The sequence below is a fragment of the Rhinoderma darwinii genome, chromosome 9 (assembly GCF_050947455.1).
Source record: "Rhinoderma darwinii isolate aRhiDar2 chromosome 9, aRhiDar2.hap1, whole genome shotgun sequence".
NCBI classification, from domain to species: domain Eukaryota; kingdom Metazoa; phylum Chordata; class Amphibia; order Anura; family Rhinodermatidae; genus Rhinoderma; species Rhinoderma darwinii.
Genome location: NC_134695.1, coordinates 11,017,428 through 11,035,986, shown reverse-complemented (window position 1 = coordinate 11,035,986; position 18,559 = coordinate 11,017,428). Strand labels below are relative to the sequence as shown.

Genomic DNA, 18,559 nt, shown 5'->3' with positions numbered 1-18,559 from the left:
AATATAAATGTATCTCCTGGTAAAACAGATTGTAATACTACACAAAGTAGTTACTAGTTAACATTTTCTATATGTCCACTTTATGTTTGCATAGCTTTTTGAACGTCCTCTATTTTTCTAGGACGTTACAAGGCTTAGAACTTTCGCAGCAATTTCTCACATTTTCAAGAAAATTTCAAAAGGCTATTTTTTCAGGGACCAGTTCAGTTCTGAAGTGGCTTTGAGGGCCTTATATTTTAGAAAGTGCCCATAAATCACCACATTTTAGAAAGTGCACCCCTCAAAGTATTCAAAATAGCATTTAGAAAGTTGCTTAACCCTTTTGGAGTTTCACAGGAATTAAAGCAACGTAGAGGTGAAATTTACAAATTACATTTTTTTGTCCAAAATTCATTTGCAATAATTTTCTTTCCTGTATCATGGAAGGTTTTACCAGGGAAACGCAACTCCATATTTATTGCCCAGTTTCTGCATTATTTTTTTTAGAAATGTCCCACATGTGGCCCTAGTGTGCGAACGGACTAAAACACAGGCCTCAGAAGCCAAGGAGCACCTAGTGGATTTTGGGGCCTCCTTTTTTTTTAGAATATATTTTAGGCACCATGTCAGGTTTGAAGAGATCTTGTGCTGCCAAAACAGTGGAAAGGAATTTATCTAGGGGTAAAGTTAGCATTTTGACCCCACTGTTTTTTTGCTAAATTTCTTGGAATTAGTCTGTAAAAACTTAGAAATGTTTAGTTTTTACAAGGAATAAAGGAGAAAAAGCACCCCAACATTTGTAAAGCAATTTCTCCCGATTACGGCAATACCCCACATGTGGTAATAAACTGCAGGGCTCAGAAGGGAAGTAGCGCCATTTGTATTTTGGAGCGCAGATTTTGCTGGAATAGTTTTCAGTGTCATGTCGGGTTTGCAACGCCTTAGAAACAGTGGAAACCTCCAAAAAATTACCCCATTTTGGAAACTACACCCCTCAAGGAATTTTTCTAGGGGTACAGCATTTTGACCCCACACTTTTTTTTGTAGAATTTAATGGAATTAGGCCAGAAAAATGAAAATCTACTTTTTTTGAAAAAACATAGAAATTTTTAATTTTGACAAGGAATAAAGGAGAAAAAGAACACCAACATTTGTAAAGCAATTTCTTTCGATTACAGCAATACCCCATATGAGGTAATAAACTGCTGTTTGGATCCACGGTAAGCCTTAGGGTATGTGCACACACACTAATTACGTCCGTAATTGACGGACGTATTTCGGCCGCAAGTCCCGGACCGAACACAGTGCAGGGAGCTGGGCTCCTAGCATCATACTTATGTACGATGCTAGGAGTCCCTGCCTCGCTGCAGGACAACTGTCCCGTACTGTAATCATGTTTTCAGTACGGGACAGTAGTTCCACGGAGAGGCAGGGACTCCTAGCATCGTACATAAGTATGATGCTAGGAGCCCAGCTCCCTGCACTGTGTTCGGTCCGGGACTTGCGGCCGAAATACGTCCGTCAATTACGGACGTAATTAGTGTGTGTGCACATACCCTTAGGGTATGTTCACACGGCTTATTTACGGACGTAATTCGGTCATTTTACGCCTCGATTTATGTCTGAAAAGGCGCCTCGATAGCGTTGGCAAACATCTGCCCATTCATTAGAATGGGTCTTACGATGTTCTGTGCACACGGTCATTTTTTTTACGCCCCGCTGTCAAAAGGCAGGGCGTAAAAAAGAGGCCTGCGTCAAAGAAGTGCCTGTCACTTCTTCAGACGTAAATGGAGCAGTTTTCCATGGACTCCATGGAAAACCAGCTCCATTTAACGTCCGTAATGGACGCAGCAAAAAGCGCCTCAACATGCCATTACGGCTGAAATTACGGAGCTGTTTTCTCCTGAAAACAGCCGCATAATTTCAGCTGTTACGGACGCTGCCGTGTGAACATACCCTTAGAATAGAAGGAGCGCTATTTGGATTTTGGAGCTCAAATTTAGCTGGAATGGTTTGCGACGCCATGTCACATTTGCAAAGCTACTGAGGCACCAAACAGTGGAAACCCACCAAACATGACCCCATTTGGGAAACTACACCCCTTAAGGAATTTGTCTAGGGGTATAGTGAGTGTTTAGACCCCACAAGTCTTTTGCAGAATTTATTAGAATTAGGCTGTGAAAATGAATATCAACATTTTTTCCACTAAAATGTTTTGTTTTTTTTTTCATTTTCACAAGGGATAAAGGAGAAAAAGCACCCAAATATTTGTAAAGCAATTTCTCCCGAATACAGCATTACCCCAAATGTGGTCATAAATGTTTTTTTTTTCATTGGAAATTAATTAACCCTTTCAGGATTGATCTATTTTTTGCTTTTTCATTTTCATTTTTCACTCCCCGCCTTCCAACAGCCATAACTTTTTTATATTTCCATCAATAAAGTGGTGTGAGGGCTTATTATTTTTCGGGAGGAGTTGTAGTTTCTATTGACACATTTAACGTACCATATAATGTGCTCAGAATCTGAAAAAAATTCTGAATTGGAAAAAACTGTGATTCCTCCATTGTTTTTTGAGTTTAGTTTTTAAGAGCTTTCACCGTGTGGTAAAAACTACAACTGAATTTTATTCTGCATCTCAATACGATTACAGTGACACCAAATTTATATAGTTTTTTTTTTCATATTTTACTACTGTAAAGGATCTGCCAGGCACTACGTCTGGGTATACTCCCAGGATTAATCAGTCGACACCTGAGGCCAGACCTCTGAGACTGACACCTGCTCCCACCAATCAGGGTGGCAGGCTCAGGAGTGGGAGAGCCTATCGCGGCCTGGTCAGTCAGAGTTAGCTCCGCCCCCTGTCCATTTATACCTGCCGTTTTCTCTTCCTCCTTGCTTGTTATTCTTCTTGGATTCCTGGCCCCACTGCTGCCTTGCTCCAGCCTGCTTCTGCCGTGCTTCTGCCTTGCTGCAGTTCCGTTTATCCTGCGTTGCTCTGCCCCTGGCTTGCTTCTGCTCCGTGCTCCCGTTTGTATACTCCACTACTTCCTGATCCTGACTGGCTCATTCACCGCTCCGTTTCCTCGCGGCGTTCCGTGGGCTACTGTATTCCCTTGCGTGTTCCCTGTTTGTACTCCCTTGCACTTAGACAGCGTAGGGACCGCCGCCAAGTTGTACCCCGTCGCCTAGGGCGGGTCGTTGCAAGTAGGCAGGGACAGGGCGGTGGGTAGATTAGGGCTCACTTGTTCCCTTCACCTCCTTCCTGCCATTACAACTACTTTTCCAAAGAAAAACTATTTGTTAAAAAAAATTGTTTTGTTTCACCACATTCTGAGAGCCGTAACTTTTTTACTTTTTGAGCGGTGTGAGGGCTTATTTATTGCGGGATGAGCTGTCGTTTTTATTGGTACATTTTTTTGGTACATACAACTTTTTGACCACTTTTTATTACATTTTCTTTTAGGGCTAAAGTGACCAAAAAACAGCGATTTTGGCATGTTAAATTCTTTATTTTTTTATGGCCTTCACCATGCAAGTTGGTATATTGTTATAGTAATAGTTCAGACATTTACAGATGCAGCAATACCAAATTTTGTTTTTTTTAATTTAATTGTTTACATTACTTTAGAGGAAAAAGTGAAAAAGTTTTTTTTTTAACTTTTAATATATATTTTTTCCACTACTAATTATTTAACTTTCTTACACATTTTATTAGTCCCCCTAGGGGACTTGAACCAGCGATCATTAGATTGCTGGTACAATACACTGCAATACTAATGTATTGCAGTATATTGTAATTTTTACAGGCTTCTGTAACAGCGTGATCGCTGTTCCTGTCCGTTAGTCCCGGGTGTCCGCTGTAATACACAGCTGACACCTGCAGCGTATGGAGTGTATCAGCACGTGAACCCGCTCCATACATCACCCCCGCACCATGACGTGCGCGAAGGGGTTACTGCACAGCGGATGATGCAAAGTGACACTTTTTTGTGTTGCCATATTCTGAGAGCCAGAACTTTTTTATTTTTCAGTCCAAAAAGCTGTGTAAAGGCTTGTTTTGTTGCGGATCGGGGGGTTGCGTAGTTTTTATTGGTATTATTTTTGGGTACATGCGACTTTCTGATCACTTTTTATTCTATATTTTGGGATGGGTGATGAGCAAAAAATGGCGATTTTGGCATTGTTTTTTTTCTTTTCTGCGGTGTTCACTGTGCTTGAAAAAAGAACACTATAGTTTAATAGTTTGGGTCATCCCAAACGTGGTGATACCAAATATGTGTACTTTTTTAACGTTTTAAATTTTTCCTATGCTAAAATACTATTTGAAAAAAAAAAAAAAAACAGTTTATAACAAAAGATATAAAAAAAAATTGTTTTATTAACTTATAGCTTTTATTTTTACACTTATATAAAACATTTTTATTAACTTTTTTTTCCTTTTTTTTTCCCACTAGGGGACTTGAATACCTTCAGCACTGATTGCTGCTATAATACATTACACTACCTACGTAGTGTAATGTATTATAACTGTCATTGTGACGCTGCCAGTCACTCTGACAGGAAGCTTTTAAGGCCGATCTGCTACAAACCCTCCAATTGCGATGATCGCAATCAATCGCCGCATTTAAGGGGTTAATTGCCAAAATCAGCTGCGATGAACCACTGGCCGGCAGCAGTGAAGTGTCAGCTGTCGGAGACAGCTGACGTGATGGTGCACACTGTCACTGTGACAGGAAGCCTATGAGGCTGGAGGCTGGTCCTCATTAGCTTCCGTACATGGCAGCTGACCTCCTGGTTCCCGGTGCACGCTGTCACCGACAGTGTGCACCGGTAACCACTCAGTAACTGTACGTACTGGTGCGTGAAGAAACTTTCCACCAGGATGTTCAGTTGCATCCTGGTGCGCGTAGGGGTTAATAAAAAATATTTCAAAAGTTGCCCCAAACACACAAAACAGAAACTATTTCAAAGCTGTACATAGCCTTTAAGAACTCCATGTGTTGCAGTATGGTGTTTCCATACAATTTCCATACAATTGTTTTCTCATGGTTCCATATGAAATTGTAGGATTGCAAAGAAACAGTATGGTATAGGCTCTACAACACAGATCTGTAGTACGGTCAAATGAATGAGACCTTTTTGTATAATTGTTAAGGCCTCATGCACACGGCCTTGCCTGTAATCGCGGCCTGCTGGCATGGCCGGACGCATTTTCGGGCCGTTCTCCCATACAAAGTATGGGAACATAGCCCGTAAAAAGCGAATAGTCGAACATGCTCCATAGTTCTACGGCACGGCCACCTATCCATAGCGATACGGAAAGGTGTATGCGGCCAATAGAATAGGTCTGTAATTGCGGACCATATTATGGTCTGCAATTACGGAGATTTTTTACGGTCGTGTGCATGGGGCCTAAATCAATGGAAAACCCTGAATCTGATGTCAGGATATTAAAGATTTTAGCTGTGCTGAGTGCAATTGGGGGCAGGGAAACCATTGTTCATCCTACTGAGGGTATGTTCACACGAGGGCGTCCGTAATGGCTGAAATTACGGGGATGTTTCAGCCTGAAAACATCCCCGTAATTTCAGCCGTAACGGCATGTGCAGGCGCTTGAACGCCGCGTCCATTACGGACGTAATTGGCGCTGCTATTCATTGGAGTCAATGAATAACGGCTCCAATTACGGCCAAAGAAGTGACAGGTCACTTCTTTGATGCGGGCGTCTATTTACGCGCCGTCATTTGACAGCGGCGCGTAAATTACGCCTCGTGTGAACAGACAAACGTCTGCCCATTGCTTTCAATGGGCAGATGTTTGTCAACGCTATTGAGGCGCTATTTTCGGACGTAATTCGGGACAAAAACGTCCGAATTACGTCCGTAATTAGTGCGTGTGAACATACCCTTACACTTATCTGCCACAGTAAAATACACACATATGGCTGGGTTCACACGACCTATTTTCAGGCGTAAACGAGGCATATTATGCCTTGATTTACGCCTGAAAATACGGCTCCAATATGTCTGCAAACATCTGCCCATTTATTTGAATGGGTTTGCCGACGTACTGTGCCGACGACCTGTAATTTACGCTTCGTCGTTTGACAGCTGTCAAACGACGACGACGCGTAAAATGACTGCCTCGTCAAAGAAGTGCAGGACACTTCTTTGGACGTAATTTGAGCCGTTTTTCATTGAATTCAATGAAGAACAGCTCTAAATTACGGCCGTCAATGACGCCTCGCAAAATGCGAGGACGAGCAATTACGTCTGCAATTACGGAGCTGTTTTCTCCTGAAAACAGCTCCGTAATTTCAGACGTAAATGCAGTTTACGTGTGCACATACCCTATCTGTCACAGTATCATACACTCCTGTCACTTTAAGGGTATGTTCACACGGCCTATTTACGGACGTAAATCGGGCGTTTTTGCCCCGAATTACGCCCGAAAATAGCGCCTCAATAGCGCTGACAAACATCAGCCCATTGAAAGCAATGGGCAGACGTTTGTCTGTTCACACGAGGCGTAAATTTACGCGCCGCTGTCAAATGACGGCGCGTAAATAGACGCCCGCGTAGAAGAAGTGACCTGTCACTTCTTTGGCCGTAATTGGAGCCGCTATTCATTGACTCCAATGAATAGCAGCGCTAATTACGGCCGTAATTGACGCGGCGTTCAAGCGCCTGCACATGCCGGTACGGCTGAATTTACGGGGATGTTTTCAGGCTGAAACATCCCCGTAATTTCAGCCGTTACGGACCCCCGCCGTGTGAACATACCCTAACACTTTCAATTATCTGTCATGGGAAATGCACAGCCATCTGTCAGTTTAATGATGAGGAAACACCCGTCACACACTATTATCGACGGCAGATGCTACGTTGTAAAAAAAGAAGAAAGAAAGGTTTTGGTGGTTTTAAGATTTTTTCCAATTGAGTGGAAATGATGATCTAAGCGTCCTGTCTTTCCCAGAATTAACAGTTTTCCATAGAAATGTGTAGTTTCTTGGCAATGTCCCATTCGATATTTAGAGCATAACTACTCCCACCGATTTTAGTTTATAGCTTCCAGATATATCTCAATGCACAATCTTTAATATGACTTGCAGAACGCCACATATTCATAAAAAGTCACAGACAATTTCAGGCTTGAAATCTATAAAATTATTATCCAAAGTATTGCAGTCTGTATCCCAGGTAAATATTGAAATAAGTTGTCTAAGTAATGATGTTTAATCCGTATCAAACTAAATGTTTAAAGTGTAGGCAGAGGAGGCAGCTGCCTACGGCACCATTGAGGGGGGGGGGGTTTACAAACACCATACATACAGATATGAATATATGCCTGTCAGACTAGACAAGTCTGCTTTTTAGAGTTCAAGATCATACCATGGGTGCCTGCTATTGTACAGTATACTGTATTTATAGGCACTTAAAGGAGTTCTCCATTTTTGACAATTCCAACTTGTGACAATAAGCTGATCACAGCTGGGACCTTCAGCAATCTGCTGGAATCTGTATGAAACCTGGCAGTAAAGTGTTCAATTTTCCTGCAGCGCCACCACAGGGAAATCTAAGCATTACACAGTGAACATTCAAATCAATGGGCTGTCTGTGTAATGTAGTACAGGACAGATCCTCCAGAGCGAAAGAACCTCTTCATAGCCGCCCTCCACTCTGACCAAGAGATAATGATCCTGAACATTTGTAACAGAAATTTTTGCAAACAGCCTACACGAGCGTGTATTTGGTCCGTGCGGGCCGCGTGGTTTTCACGCGGCACGCATGGACCAATACAAGTCTATGGGGCAGTACAGACAGTCCGTGCTTTTTGCGCAGCGTTTGTCTGCTGCGCAAAAAGCGCGACAGGTTCAATAACTCTGCGTATTTCGCGCATCACGCACCCATTGAAGTCAATGGGTGCGTGAAAATCACGCGCACCACACGGAAGCACTTCCGTGGGACGAGCGTGATTCGTGCAACAGCAGTGAAAATGATGAATGAAAACCGAAAAGCACCACGTGCTTTTCTGTTTCCGAACATCCAAACGGAGTGTCTTTGCGATGAGCGAAGCCGGACAAGCGAACCGAACTTCACCGGGTTCGGCCGAACTCGTTTTGGCCGAACCCGGCAAAAAAATTATCGGTACGCGACGTCAGGAGATAGTCACTGTCCATGGTGCTGAAAGAGTTAAACTGTTTCAGCACCATGGACCGTGACTTCCGATCCCAATATACATGAACCTGTAGAAAAAAAAACGAAGTTCTGACTTACCGCTAACTCCCGGCTTCTTCCTCCAGTCTGACCTCCCGGGATGACAATTAAGTCCAAGTGACAGCTCCAGCCAATCACAGGCCAAGCACAGGCTGCAGCGGTCACATGGACTGGCGCGTCATCCAGGGAGGTGGGGCCCGATGTCAAGAGAGGCGCGTCACCAAGAACGCGTCACCAAGGACGCGTCACCAAGGCAACGACCGGGAAGTTCTCGGTAAGTACGAACTTTTTCTTTTTTTTCTACAGGTTTTGCGATATTGTGTTCGGCATTCACTGTCGAGGGTGCTGAAAGAGTTAGCTCTTTCAGCACCTTGGACAGTGACGGCCGTCGACTAGCCTCATCTCTATGATGGCGGCTGCGCGAAAATCACGCAGCCGCGCATCAGACACGGATGACACACGCAGCTGTCAAATGGTTTTTGCGCGCGCAAAACGCAGCGTTGTTTGCGCGCGCAAAAACGCATCGCTCTTATGAATCTGCCCTTATTCTGATATATAGAACTCATTTCCAGTCACACAAATTTCTGCAACATATCTGCCATGTGTGAAATTACCCTTAGGGGAGAGCCACAGGAAGAGAAACAAATATAGATTCTGCAAAATAATGTAATGCTAGTGAAATTATTTGTATGTAGCTACTACAACGGGGCAATGCTTTAAAAATACTAAACACGATCCTACAGAATTTCAATAATTATTTTAGAACATGTCTCCACACAGCGCGAAATGGGGATCAGTGATGCTAATATCTAGCCACAAGACCCTTCATCCAACAATAACTTATGTGTATGGCCAGCTTTAGTTTAGACCCTTGTTTATCTCACTGTGTGTAAACACTCTTTCTTCTATAGTTCACATACACAAAGCCGTAGAACTCGAGCTGGATTAACGCGGGGGGAAGTTTCTCCTGTGACATAATAACACAATTGTTGTGATGTGTGTTTTTCAGGCCGGGCCTGGATGGATATATTTAACAGGAGTAAGTGCCAGCCTCGGTGGGTCCTTCTTAATCTGCTAAATGAGTTTCCACAGTTTTCAGACTTTCTCTTCAAACCGCCATGTGTCTCAGTCCAACGCTGTGCGGGCTGCTGCCTGGATGAAGCTCAAAGCTGCTTTCCCTTACAGGCACACATCATCAAAATGCAGGTGATTAAGATTATTTATTCGTCTTCCAGTTCTGTAAGTGAAATAATAAATACATACGGACTGCATATTTCAAGGTTTGCTTAAACCAGTGTCTATGTGATTTGCTTTATATTTATAAAGTGTGTTTTCATGGAGCAGGGTTGCCAACCTCCACTTCAGACCAAAATTTTTACGGACAGACCAAAAATTTTACGGACACATTACAAAATCATGTAGTGTAATGTGCTAGGAGTAACTCACCAGTCACAGCTCCGCTTGTAGCTTTCCCCCGCTAACTTAGGTGATGTTTTCTCTGATTAGAGTCTCTCCCTTTTTCTCCATCCGGCCCAGACCACTGTGACGACTTATTCCAGCCATGACTTGTCTCTGCAGAATTTGACACACAGACATGTTGGTTTCTCGCTTTTCCAGCATCCTCCTCATGTATACCCCATCCTCTAAACAAACTTGTAATCCACAGTGCCCCTGATGGTAATAATGATCCCTCAGCGCTGACACAAAAGTGCCCCCTCAGTAACTGAGCCCCCTGCGATAACACCACACACAGCCCCCCCTTGTAGATAGCCAAAGAGCGCCCCCTTGTAGATAGTGCCACACAGCTTCCCCTTGTAGATAGCCACACAGCTCCCCCTTCTAGATAGCCAAACAGTGCCCCCTTGTAGATAGCCACACAGCTCCCCCGTGTAGATAGCCACACACAGCCCCCCTTGTAGATAGCCAAACAGCGCCCCCTTGTAGATAGCCAAACAGCGCCCCCTTGTAGATAGCCAAACAGCGCCCCCTTGTAGATAGCGCCACACAGCTCCCCTTGTAGAAAGTGCCACACACAGCTCCCCCTTGTAGATGGCGCCACACATAGCTCCCCCTTGTAGATAGCGCTACACAGCTTCCCCTTGTAGATAGAGCAACACACAGCTCCCCCTTGTAGATGGCGCCACACACAGCTACCCATTGAAGATGGCGCCACACAGCTCCCCCTTGTAGATGGCACCACACAGCTCCCCCTTGTAGATAGCGCCACACACAGTCCCCTTGTACATATCACCACACAGCTTCCCCTTGTACATAGCGACACACAGCTCCCCCATGTAGATAGTGCCAAACAGCTCCCCCTTGTAGATAGTGCCACACAGCTCACCCTTGTAGATAGCCACACAGCTCCCCCTTGTAGAAAGTGCCACACAGCTCCCCGTAGATAGTACCACACAGCTCCCCCTTGGAGAGAGCCACACATCTCCCCCTTGCAGATAGCCGCAAAGCTCCCCCTTGTAGATAGCCACACAGCTCCCCCTTGTAGATAGCCACACAGCTCCCCCTTGTAGATAGTGCCACACTGCTCCCCCTTGTAGATAGCACCACACACAGCCCCCCTTTTAGATAGCCACACACAGCTCACCCTTGTAGATAGCCACACAGCTCCCCCTTGTAGAAAGTGCCACACAGCTCCCCGTAGATAGTACCACACAGCTCCCCCTTGGAGAGAGCCACACATCTCCCCCTTGCAGATAGCCGCAAAGCTCCCCCTTGTAGATAGCCACACAGCTCCCCCTTGTAGATAGCCACACAACTCCCCCTTGTAGATAGTGCCACACTGCTCCCCCTTGTAGATAGCACCACACACAGCCCCCCTTTTAGATAGCCACACACAGCCCCCCTGTAGATAGCCACACACAGCTCCCCTTGTAGATAGCCACACACAGCGCCCCCTTGTATATAGCGCCACACACAGCTCCCCCTTGTAGATAGCCACACACAGTCCCCCTTGTAGATAGCCACACACAGTCCCCCTTGTAGATAGCCACACAGCCCCCCTTGTAGATAGCCACACACAGCCCCCCTTGTAGATAGCCACACACAGCCCCCCTTGTAGATAGCCACACACAGCCCCCTTGTAGAAAGCCACACACAGCTCCCCCATCTAGATAGCCACACAGCCCCCCCCCTTCCATAGTAAGTAGCGCCGTGCCGCACAGCTTCCCCCTTTCTTCCCTTCCAATTAATACAAACAGAGCGGAGAGCGGTTACCTACCGCTACCACTCTCTGCTCTGCCTGACACTACTCACCGTCAGGAGGAGGAGGTGGTCATGCGGCAGAGGATCACTTTTGAATGGGGTCAGTGACGGCAAAGGACTGGACCAGTCCAGTCACCTGACCTGAGTCACCTGACCTCATGTCAGGTGACTGGATTGGTCCACTCCCGGTACCGACCTCACTTGGCAGCGGCCGGCCTGCATATTTTCAGATTCCGCAGAATCTGAAAATATGCCTGGCCACGGCCTGCTATTCTTTTGCACTGAGCATGTACATTTTGACGCATGCGCCGTGCAAAGTTCCGGGAGACTGACGAAGATCCTGGACGGTGCTTTTTTCTGCCGGACGCTACGGACAACGAAAAAAACACCAATTTTTGCGGACTGTCCATAAATTTACGGACGGTTAGCAACCCTGTCATGGAGATACATTATTATTAATGAACAGACACAAGAATATGGCATAGCACATCTAATGATAAATAGTAAATAGGCAATGCGTCTTATTATTCTAGATCAGGGGTAGGCAACCCTTTTGGCATGGCGTGCTGATAAAAAAAATCAATGAAGCGGTACTCAAAGTGCCATGCAAATATGAAAGTCTTATAAGACAAACTGTTACCACATATGTGACATAAACCAATCAGTTAATTAAACTTACACTTCAGTGTGACCCTTGTTCCTGACTTTCTTTGCAAAGATGCTCCATCTGTGGTGCATACGAGGCTACTGAACACCAGCTGGGAAGTGCACATAGGAGAGACCATGGCTACTGAACACCAGCAATGGGGTGTGTGCCAAACTGCACACACGAGAGACCGTGGCTGCTAAATACCGGTTTTGGGGTGCTGCACACAGGAGAGAAAGTAACTACTGTACACCAGCCTGGAAGTGTTGCCTACAGGAGAGACCATGGCTACTAAATGCCAGACTTGGGGGGGGGGGGGAGGGTGTGCACATAGAAAGAAGAAACCACGGCTACAGAACACCAGCTTGATGGGGGGGGGGGGGGGGGGGTAGCACAAAGGAAAAAGTTGCCAACTTTTGCTAACTTTTTCTTTTACAGAGCGGTTACTGAAATCTGTTCTTTCGGTGCTGGTCACCAGGAGAGAGCAGAGCTTCATTATGTTCTTGGCGACGCTGAAAACCAGGAGAGAGGGCAGTTCTGAATTGTGTGCTTGCCAAGTGTTCAGCAGCGACAAATACAATGAAGCTGTGCTCTATCACCTGGTGAACAGCACTGCTAAAACAATTCCAACAGAAATACAACCTTCACAGACCAACCATGAACGGCAAGTTGTTTAGGGAACGGTCATCTGAAATCACTAATGTATGGCAAGCTTAAATGTCTTCATACATTGCATAAAACCATTGCAATCTCTCATTAATTTTACAATACGTTTTTTTCAGGTTCAGGTACATAAAAGTAAATTGGATCCAGAGTACACAGAAATCTCTGTTATTAAACACACAGAGTGTGAATGCAGGTAAACGCAGGATGTTCAGAAATCTGGGCTCTTCTTCACAACATTTTGGACTGTTCCTAAGAAAAATGTTGATACATGTGTAAAATTAATTTCTGTGTATTGCATGGCATATAAGAATTAGATCAATGTCATTTGCATAACATGCACATTAGTTGGTTTATCATTGTGTTCTGCCAGAACGGCGCCATATTTAGAAAACGGGGTTAGTAGAGGCTTGGCTTCTCAGTAACTGATATTAGAGATATATATCATAAACCATAAGACATTTTTATTTATTGGTAACAGATTTGATGTTATATTAGTAACTATGCTTTGGACACTGCTACATAATTGGGACTGTTTTATGAGCACTGCCGTATGGCTAGAAAATTACAGGGGATTCATGTGGTGGGCACAATGGTATGGTGAATTCTTTTTTGATGTATGTTAGGGATCTGCCAGGTACTTCATCTAGGTATACTCCTGGGATTAATCAATCCACACCTGAGGCCAGACCTGTTCGACTGACACCATCTCCCACCAACCAGGGTGGCAGGCTCAGGAGTGGGAGAGCCTATCGCGGCCTGGTCTGTCGGAGTTAGCTCCGCCCCCTGTCCTTTATTACCTGCCCTGTTCTCTCCCTCAGTGCTTGTAATTCTTTTGGATTCCTGGCCCCACTGCTGCTTGCTCCAGCCTGCTTCTGCCGTGCTTCTGCCTTGCTGCAGTTCTGCTTGACCTGCTTTGCTTTGCCCCTGGCTTGCTTCTGTCTCCTTGCCCGCTTGGGAGTACTCACTTCGTCCTGGTCCTGACTGTCCGTTCGCCGCGCCGTTTCCTCGTGGCGTTCCGTGGCTACTGCCCCTTCCCTTGCATGTTCCCTGTTTGTTTTCCTGTGCACTTAGACAGCGTAGGGACCGCCGCCCAGTTGTACCTCGTCGCCTAGGGCGGGTCGTTGCAAGTAGGCAGGGACAGGGCGGTGGGTAGATTAGGGCTCACTTTCCCTTCACCTCCTTCCTGCCGTTACATAATTACAAGCCCTTACCTAGTCTACCATTTCTCCTACGCTGACGCTATCATGGACCCCCTTGAGACCCTGACCCAGCAGATGCAGGGCCTCTCCCTACAGGTCCAGGCCCTGGCCCAAAGGGTCAATCAGGGTGACGCTGCTTTAGTAGTACCCCTCACCTCACCTCTAGAACCCGACCTCAAGTTACCTGACCGGTTCTCAGGGGACCGTAAGACGTTTCTCTCCTTCCGGGAGAGTTGCAGACTGTATTTCCGCCTAAAGCCCCACTCCTCAGGTTCCGAGAACCAGCGGGTGGGTATCATCATATCCCGACTCCAGGAAGGGCCCCAAGAGTGGGCCTTCTCCTTGGCTCCTGACGCCCCTGAACTTTCCTCTGTTGATCATTTTTTCTCTGCCCTCGGACTCATTTACGACGAGACTGACAGGACTGCTTTATCCGAGAGTCAGCTGGTGACCTTACGTCAGGGTAGGAGACCGGTTGAGGAATACTGTTCTGATTTTAGGAAGTGGTGCGTAGCTTCTCAGTGGAACGATCCGGCCCTAAGGTGCCAGTTTAGGTTAGGATTATCTGACGCCCTGAAGGATCTGCTGGTTAGCTACCCCTCGTCTGACTCCCTTGACCAGGTTATGGCCCTAGCAGTACGACTTGACCGACGTCTCAGGGAACGTCAGCTAGAACGCTTCAGTGTGCTCCCCTCTGACTTTTCTGCGATCCCCCCCGAGGTCCCGTCTCCTCGCCCCTCCACGGAGGACTCGGAGGTACCTATGCAACTCGGGGCCTCCATGTCCCCTCGACAACGTAGGGAGTTTCGCAGAATGAATGGTCTCTGCTTCTACTGTGGGGACGACAAGCATCTACTGAACACCTGTCCCAGGCGCAAGAATAAGAAGCCGGAAAACTTCCGCGCCTAAGTGATCATCGGGGAGGTCACTTGGGCGCACAGGTATTTCCCGTTAATGTGAAACGCAATAAAATTTTGCTTCCCTTTCAGGTCTCGTTTGCTGGCCGGGCTGCCACGGGCAGTGCTTTCGTGGATTCTGCTCATCTGCTAATATCATGTCTGTGGAATTTGCTATGTCTCTAAAGATGCCTTGTATTGATTTACCTTATCCTATCCCTGTAGTAGGAATCGACTCAACTCCCCTTGCTAATGGTTATTTTACTCAGCATACTCCTGTTTTTGAACTCCTGGTTGGCTCCATGCATTTGGAGCAGTGCTCTGTACTGGTGATGCAGGGATTATCGTCTGATCTGGTTTTAGGCCTTCCCTGGTTGCAGTTGCATAATCCCACGTTTGATTGGAATACTGGGGATCTCACCAAATGGGGTAATGAATGTCTTATGTCATGTCTTTCTGTTAACTCTATTTCTCCCCGGGAGGAGGTAAACACGCTTCCTGAGTTTGTTCAGGACTTCGCCGATGTGTTTTCTAAGGAGGCCTCCGAGGTGTTGCCCCCCCATAGAGATTACGATTGCGCTATCGATTTGGTGCCTGGTGCCAAGCTTCCTAAGGGTAGGATATTTAATCTTTCATGTCCTGAACGTGAAGCCATGAGGGTGTATATCCAAGAATGCCTGGCCAAGGGTTTCATTCGCCCCTCGACTTCTCCTGTAGGTGCTGGCTTCTTCTTCGTGGGGAAGAAGGATGGTGGTCTTAGGCCGTGCATTGATTATCGTAACCTGAATAAGGTCACCGTAAGGAACCAGTACCCACTTCCTTTGATTCCGGATCTTTTTAATCAGGTTCAGGGAGCCCAATGGTTTTCTAAGTTCGATCTACGGGGGGCATATAACCTTATCCGCATCAAAGAGGGGGATGAGTGGAAAACTGCGTTCAACACACCCGAGGGTCATTTCGAATACCTGGTCATGCCCTTTGGGTTGTGTAATGCCCCTGCTGTCTTCCAGAATTTTATTAATGAAATCCTGAGAGAGTACCTGGGTAATTTTCTTGTTGTGTACCTTGATGACATACTGGTGTTTTCCAAGGACTGGTCCTCCCACGTGGAGCATGTCAGGAAGGTGCTACAGGTCCTTCGGGAGAATAATCTGTTTGCTAAGACTGAAAAATGTGTCTTTGGGGTACAGGAGATACCATTTTTAGGGCAAATCCTCACTCCTCATGAATTCCGCATGGACCCTGCCAAGGTTCAGGCTGTGGCGGAATGGGTCCAACCTGCCTCCCTTAAGGCGTTACAGTGTTTTTTAGGGTTCGCCAACTATTACAGGAGATTTATTGCCAACTTCTCGGTCGTCGCTAAGCCTCTTACGGACCTTACCCGCAAGGGTGCTGATGTCCTCCATTGGCCCCCTGAGGCCGTCCAGGCCTTTGAGACCCTCAAGAAGTGCTTTATCTCGGCCCCCGTGCTGATTCAGCCCAACCAAGAGGAGCCATTTATTGTGGAGGTTGACGCTTCCGAGGTGGGAGTGGGGGCCGTCTTGTCCCAGGGTACCAGCTCCCTCACCCATCTCCGCCCCTGTGCTTACTTCTCTAGGAAGTTTTCGCCCACGGAGAGTAACTATGATATTGGCAACCGCGAACTTCTAGCCATTAAATGGGCTTTTGAGGAGTGGCGGCACTTCCTGGAGGGGGCCAGACACCAGGTAACGGTCCTTACAGATCACAAGAATCTGGTTTTCCTAGAATCGGCCCGGAGGCTTAATCCTAGACAAGCTCGGTGGGCACTATTCTTTACCAGATTTAATTTCTTGGTTACCTATAGGGCTGGGTCCAAGAATATTAAGGCTGATGCTCTGTCACGTAGTTTCATGGCCAATCCTCCTTCTGAGAAGGATCCTGCTTGTATTTTACCCCCTGGTATAATCGTCTCTACCACGGATTCTGATTTAGCTTCTGATATCGCGGCTGATCAGGGTGCAGCTCCCGGGAACGTCCCTGGGGACAAACTGTTTGTTCCCCTGCAATACCGGCTGAGGGTACTCAGGGAAAACCATGACTCCGCTCTATCTGGTCATCCTGGCATCTTGGGCAGCAAACACCTCATTACCAGAAACTATTGGTGGCCTGGGTTGCCTAAAGACGTTAGGGCTTACGTCGCCGCTTGTGAGGTTTGCGCTAGGTCCAAAACCCCTAGGTCCCGACCTGCGGGCCTACTACGTTCCTTGCCCATTCCCCAGAGACCTTGGACCCATATCTCCATGGATTTTATCACCGATTTGCCTCCATCTCAGGGCAAGTCGGTGGTGTGGGTGGTAGTCGACCGCTTCAGCAAGATGTGCCACTTTGTGCCCCTTAAGAAGCTACCTAACGCCAAGACGTTAGCTTCTTTGTTTGTGAAACACATCCTGCGTCTCCATGGGGCCCCAGTCAATATTGTTTCTGACAGAGGGGTACAATTTGTTTCCTTATTTTGGAGAGCTTTTTGTAAAAAGTTGGAGATTGATCTGTCCTTCTCCTCCGCCTTCCATCCCGAAACTAATGGCCAAACGGAAAGGACCAACCAATCCCTGGAACAATATTTAAGGTGTTTCATCTCTGACTGTCAATTCGATTGGGTCTCATTCCTTCCCCTTGCTGAATTTTCCTTGAATAACCGGGTCAGTAACTCGTCAGGGGTCTCCCCGTTTTTCTGTAATTTCGGGTTTAACCCAAGATTCTCCTCCGTCTCCCCTGGTTGTTCCAATAATCCTGAGGTAGAGGATGTTCATCGGGAACTGTGCACTGTCTGGGCCCAGGTTCAGAAGAACCTAGAGGCGTCCCAGAGCGCACAAAAGATTCAGGCGGATAGTAGACGTTCTGCTAACCCCCGGTTTGTCGTCGGGGATTTGGTCTGGTTGTCGTCCAGGAACTTGCGCCTTAAGGTCCCGTCCAGGAAGTTTGCTCCCCGATTTATTGGACCTTATAAGATCATTGAAGTCCTCAACCCTGTATCCTTCCGTCTGGAGCTCCCCCCATCATTTCGCATACATGACGTCTTCCATGCCTCCCTCCTTAAACGCTGCTCCCCATCCTGGTCCCCCTCGAGGATACCTCCTGTTCCCGTTCTCACCCCTGAGGGGGTGGAATTCGAGGTGGCCAAGATTATGGACAGTAGGATGGTCCAGGGCTCCCTCCAGTACCTGGTCTATTGGAGAGGATACGGGCCGGAGGAGAGGACTTGGGTACCTGCCCGTGATGTTCACGCTGGGGTATTGATCAGGAGGTTCCACCTTCTCTTCCCCACTAAACCGGGTCCCCTTAGTAAGGGTCCGGTGGCCCCTCATAAAAGGGGGAGTACTGTTAGGGATCTGCCAGGTACTTCATCTAGGTATACTCCTGGGATTAATCAATCCACACCTGAGGCCAGACCTGTTCGACTGACACCATCTCCCACCAACCAGGGTGGCAGGCTCAGGAGTGGGAGAGCCTATCGCGGCCTGGTCTGTCGGAGTTAGCTCCGCCCCCTGTCCTTTATTACCTGCCCTGTTCTCTCCCTCAGTGCTTGTAATTCTTTTGGATTCCTGGCCCCACTGCTGCTTGCTCCAGCCTGCTTCTGCCGTGCTTCTGCCTTGCTGCAGTTCTGCTTGACCTGCTTTGCTTTGCCCCTGGCTTGCTTCTGTCTCCTTGCCCGCTTGGGAGTACTCACTTCGTCCTGGTCCTGACTGTCCGTTCGCCGCGCCGTTTCCTCGTGGC

The 18,559-nt window shown here is 46.9% G+C and overlaps 1 protein-coding gene across 1 annotated transcript in view; it reads left to right on the top strand.

Annotated features, from left to right (window-relative positions):
• LOC142660595 (vascular endothelial growth factor A-like) overlaps positions 1-18,559 on the top strand; it is a 58,852-nt gene that overhangs the window by 8,828 nt on the left and 31,465 nt on the right. The window contains exons 4-5 of the mRNA XM_075837257.1: positions 9,208-9,404; positions 12,846-12,922. Coding sequence (XP_075693372.1) covers positions 9,208-9,404; positions 12,846-12,922 — 274 coding nt within the window. The remainder of the gene's footprint in view (positions 1-9,207; positions 9,405-12,845; positions 12,923-18,559) is intronic.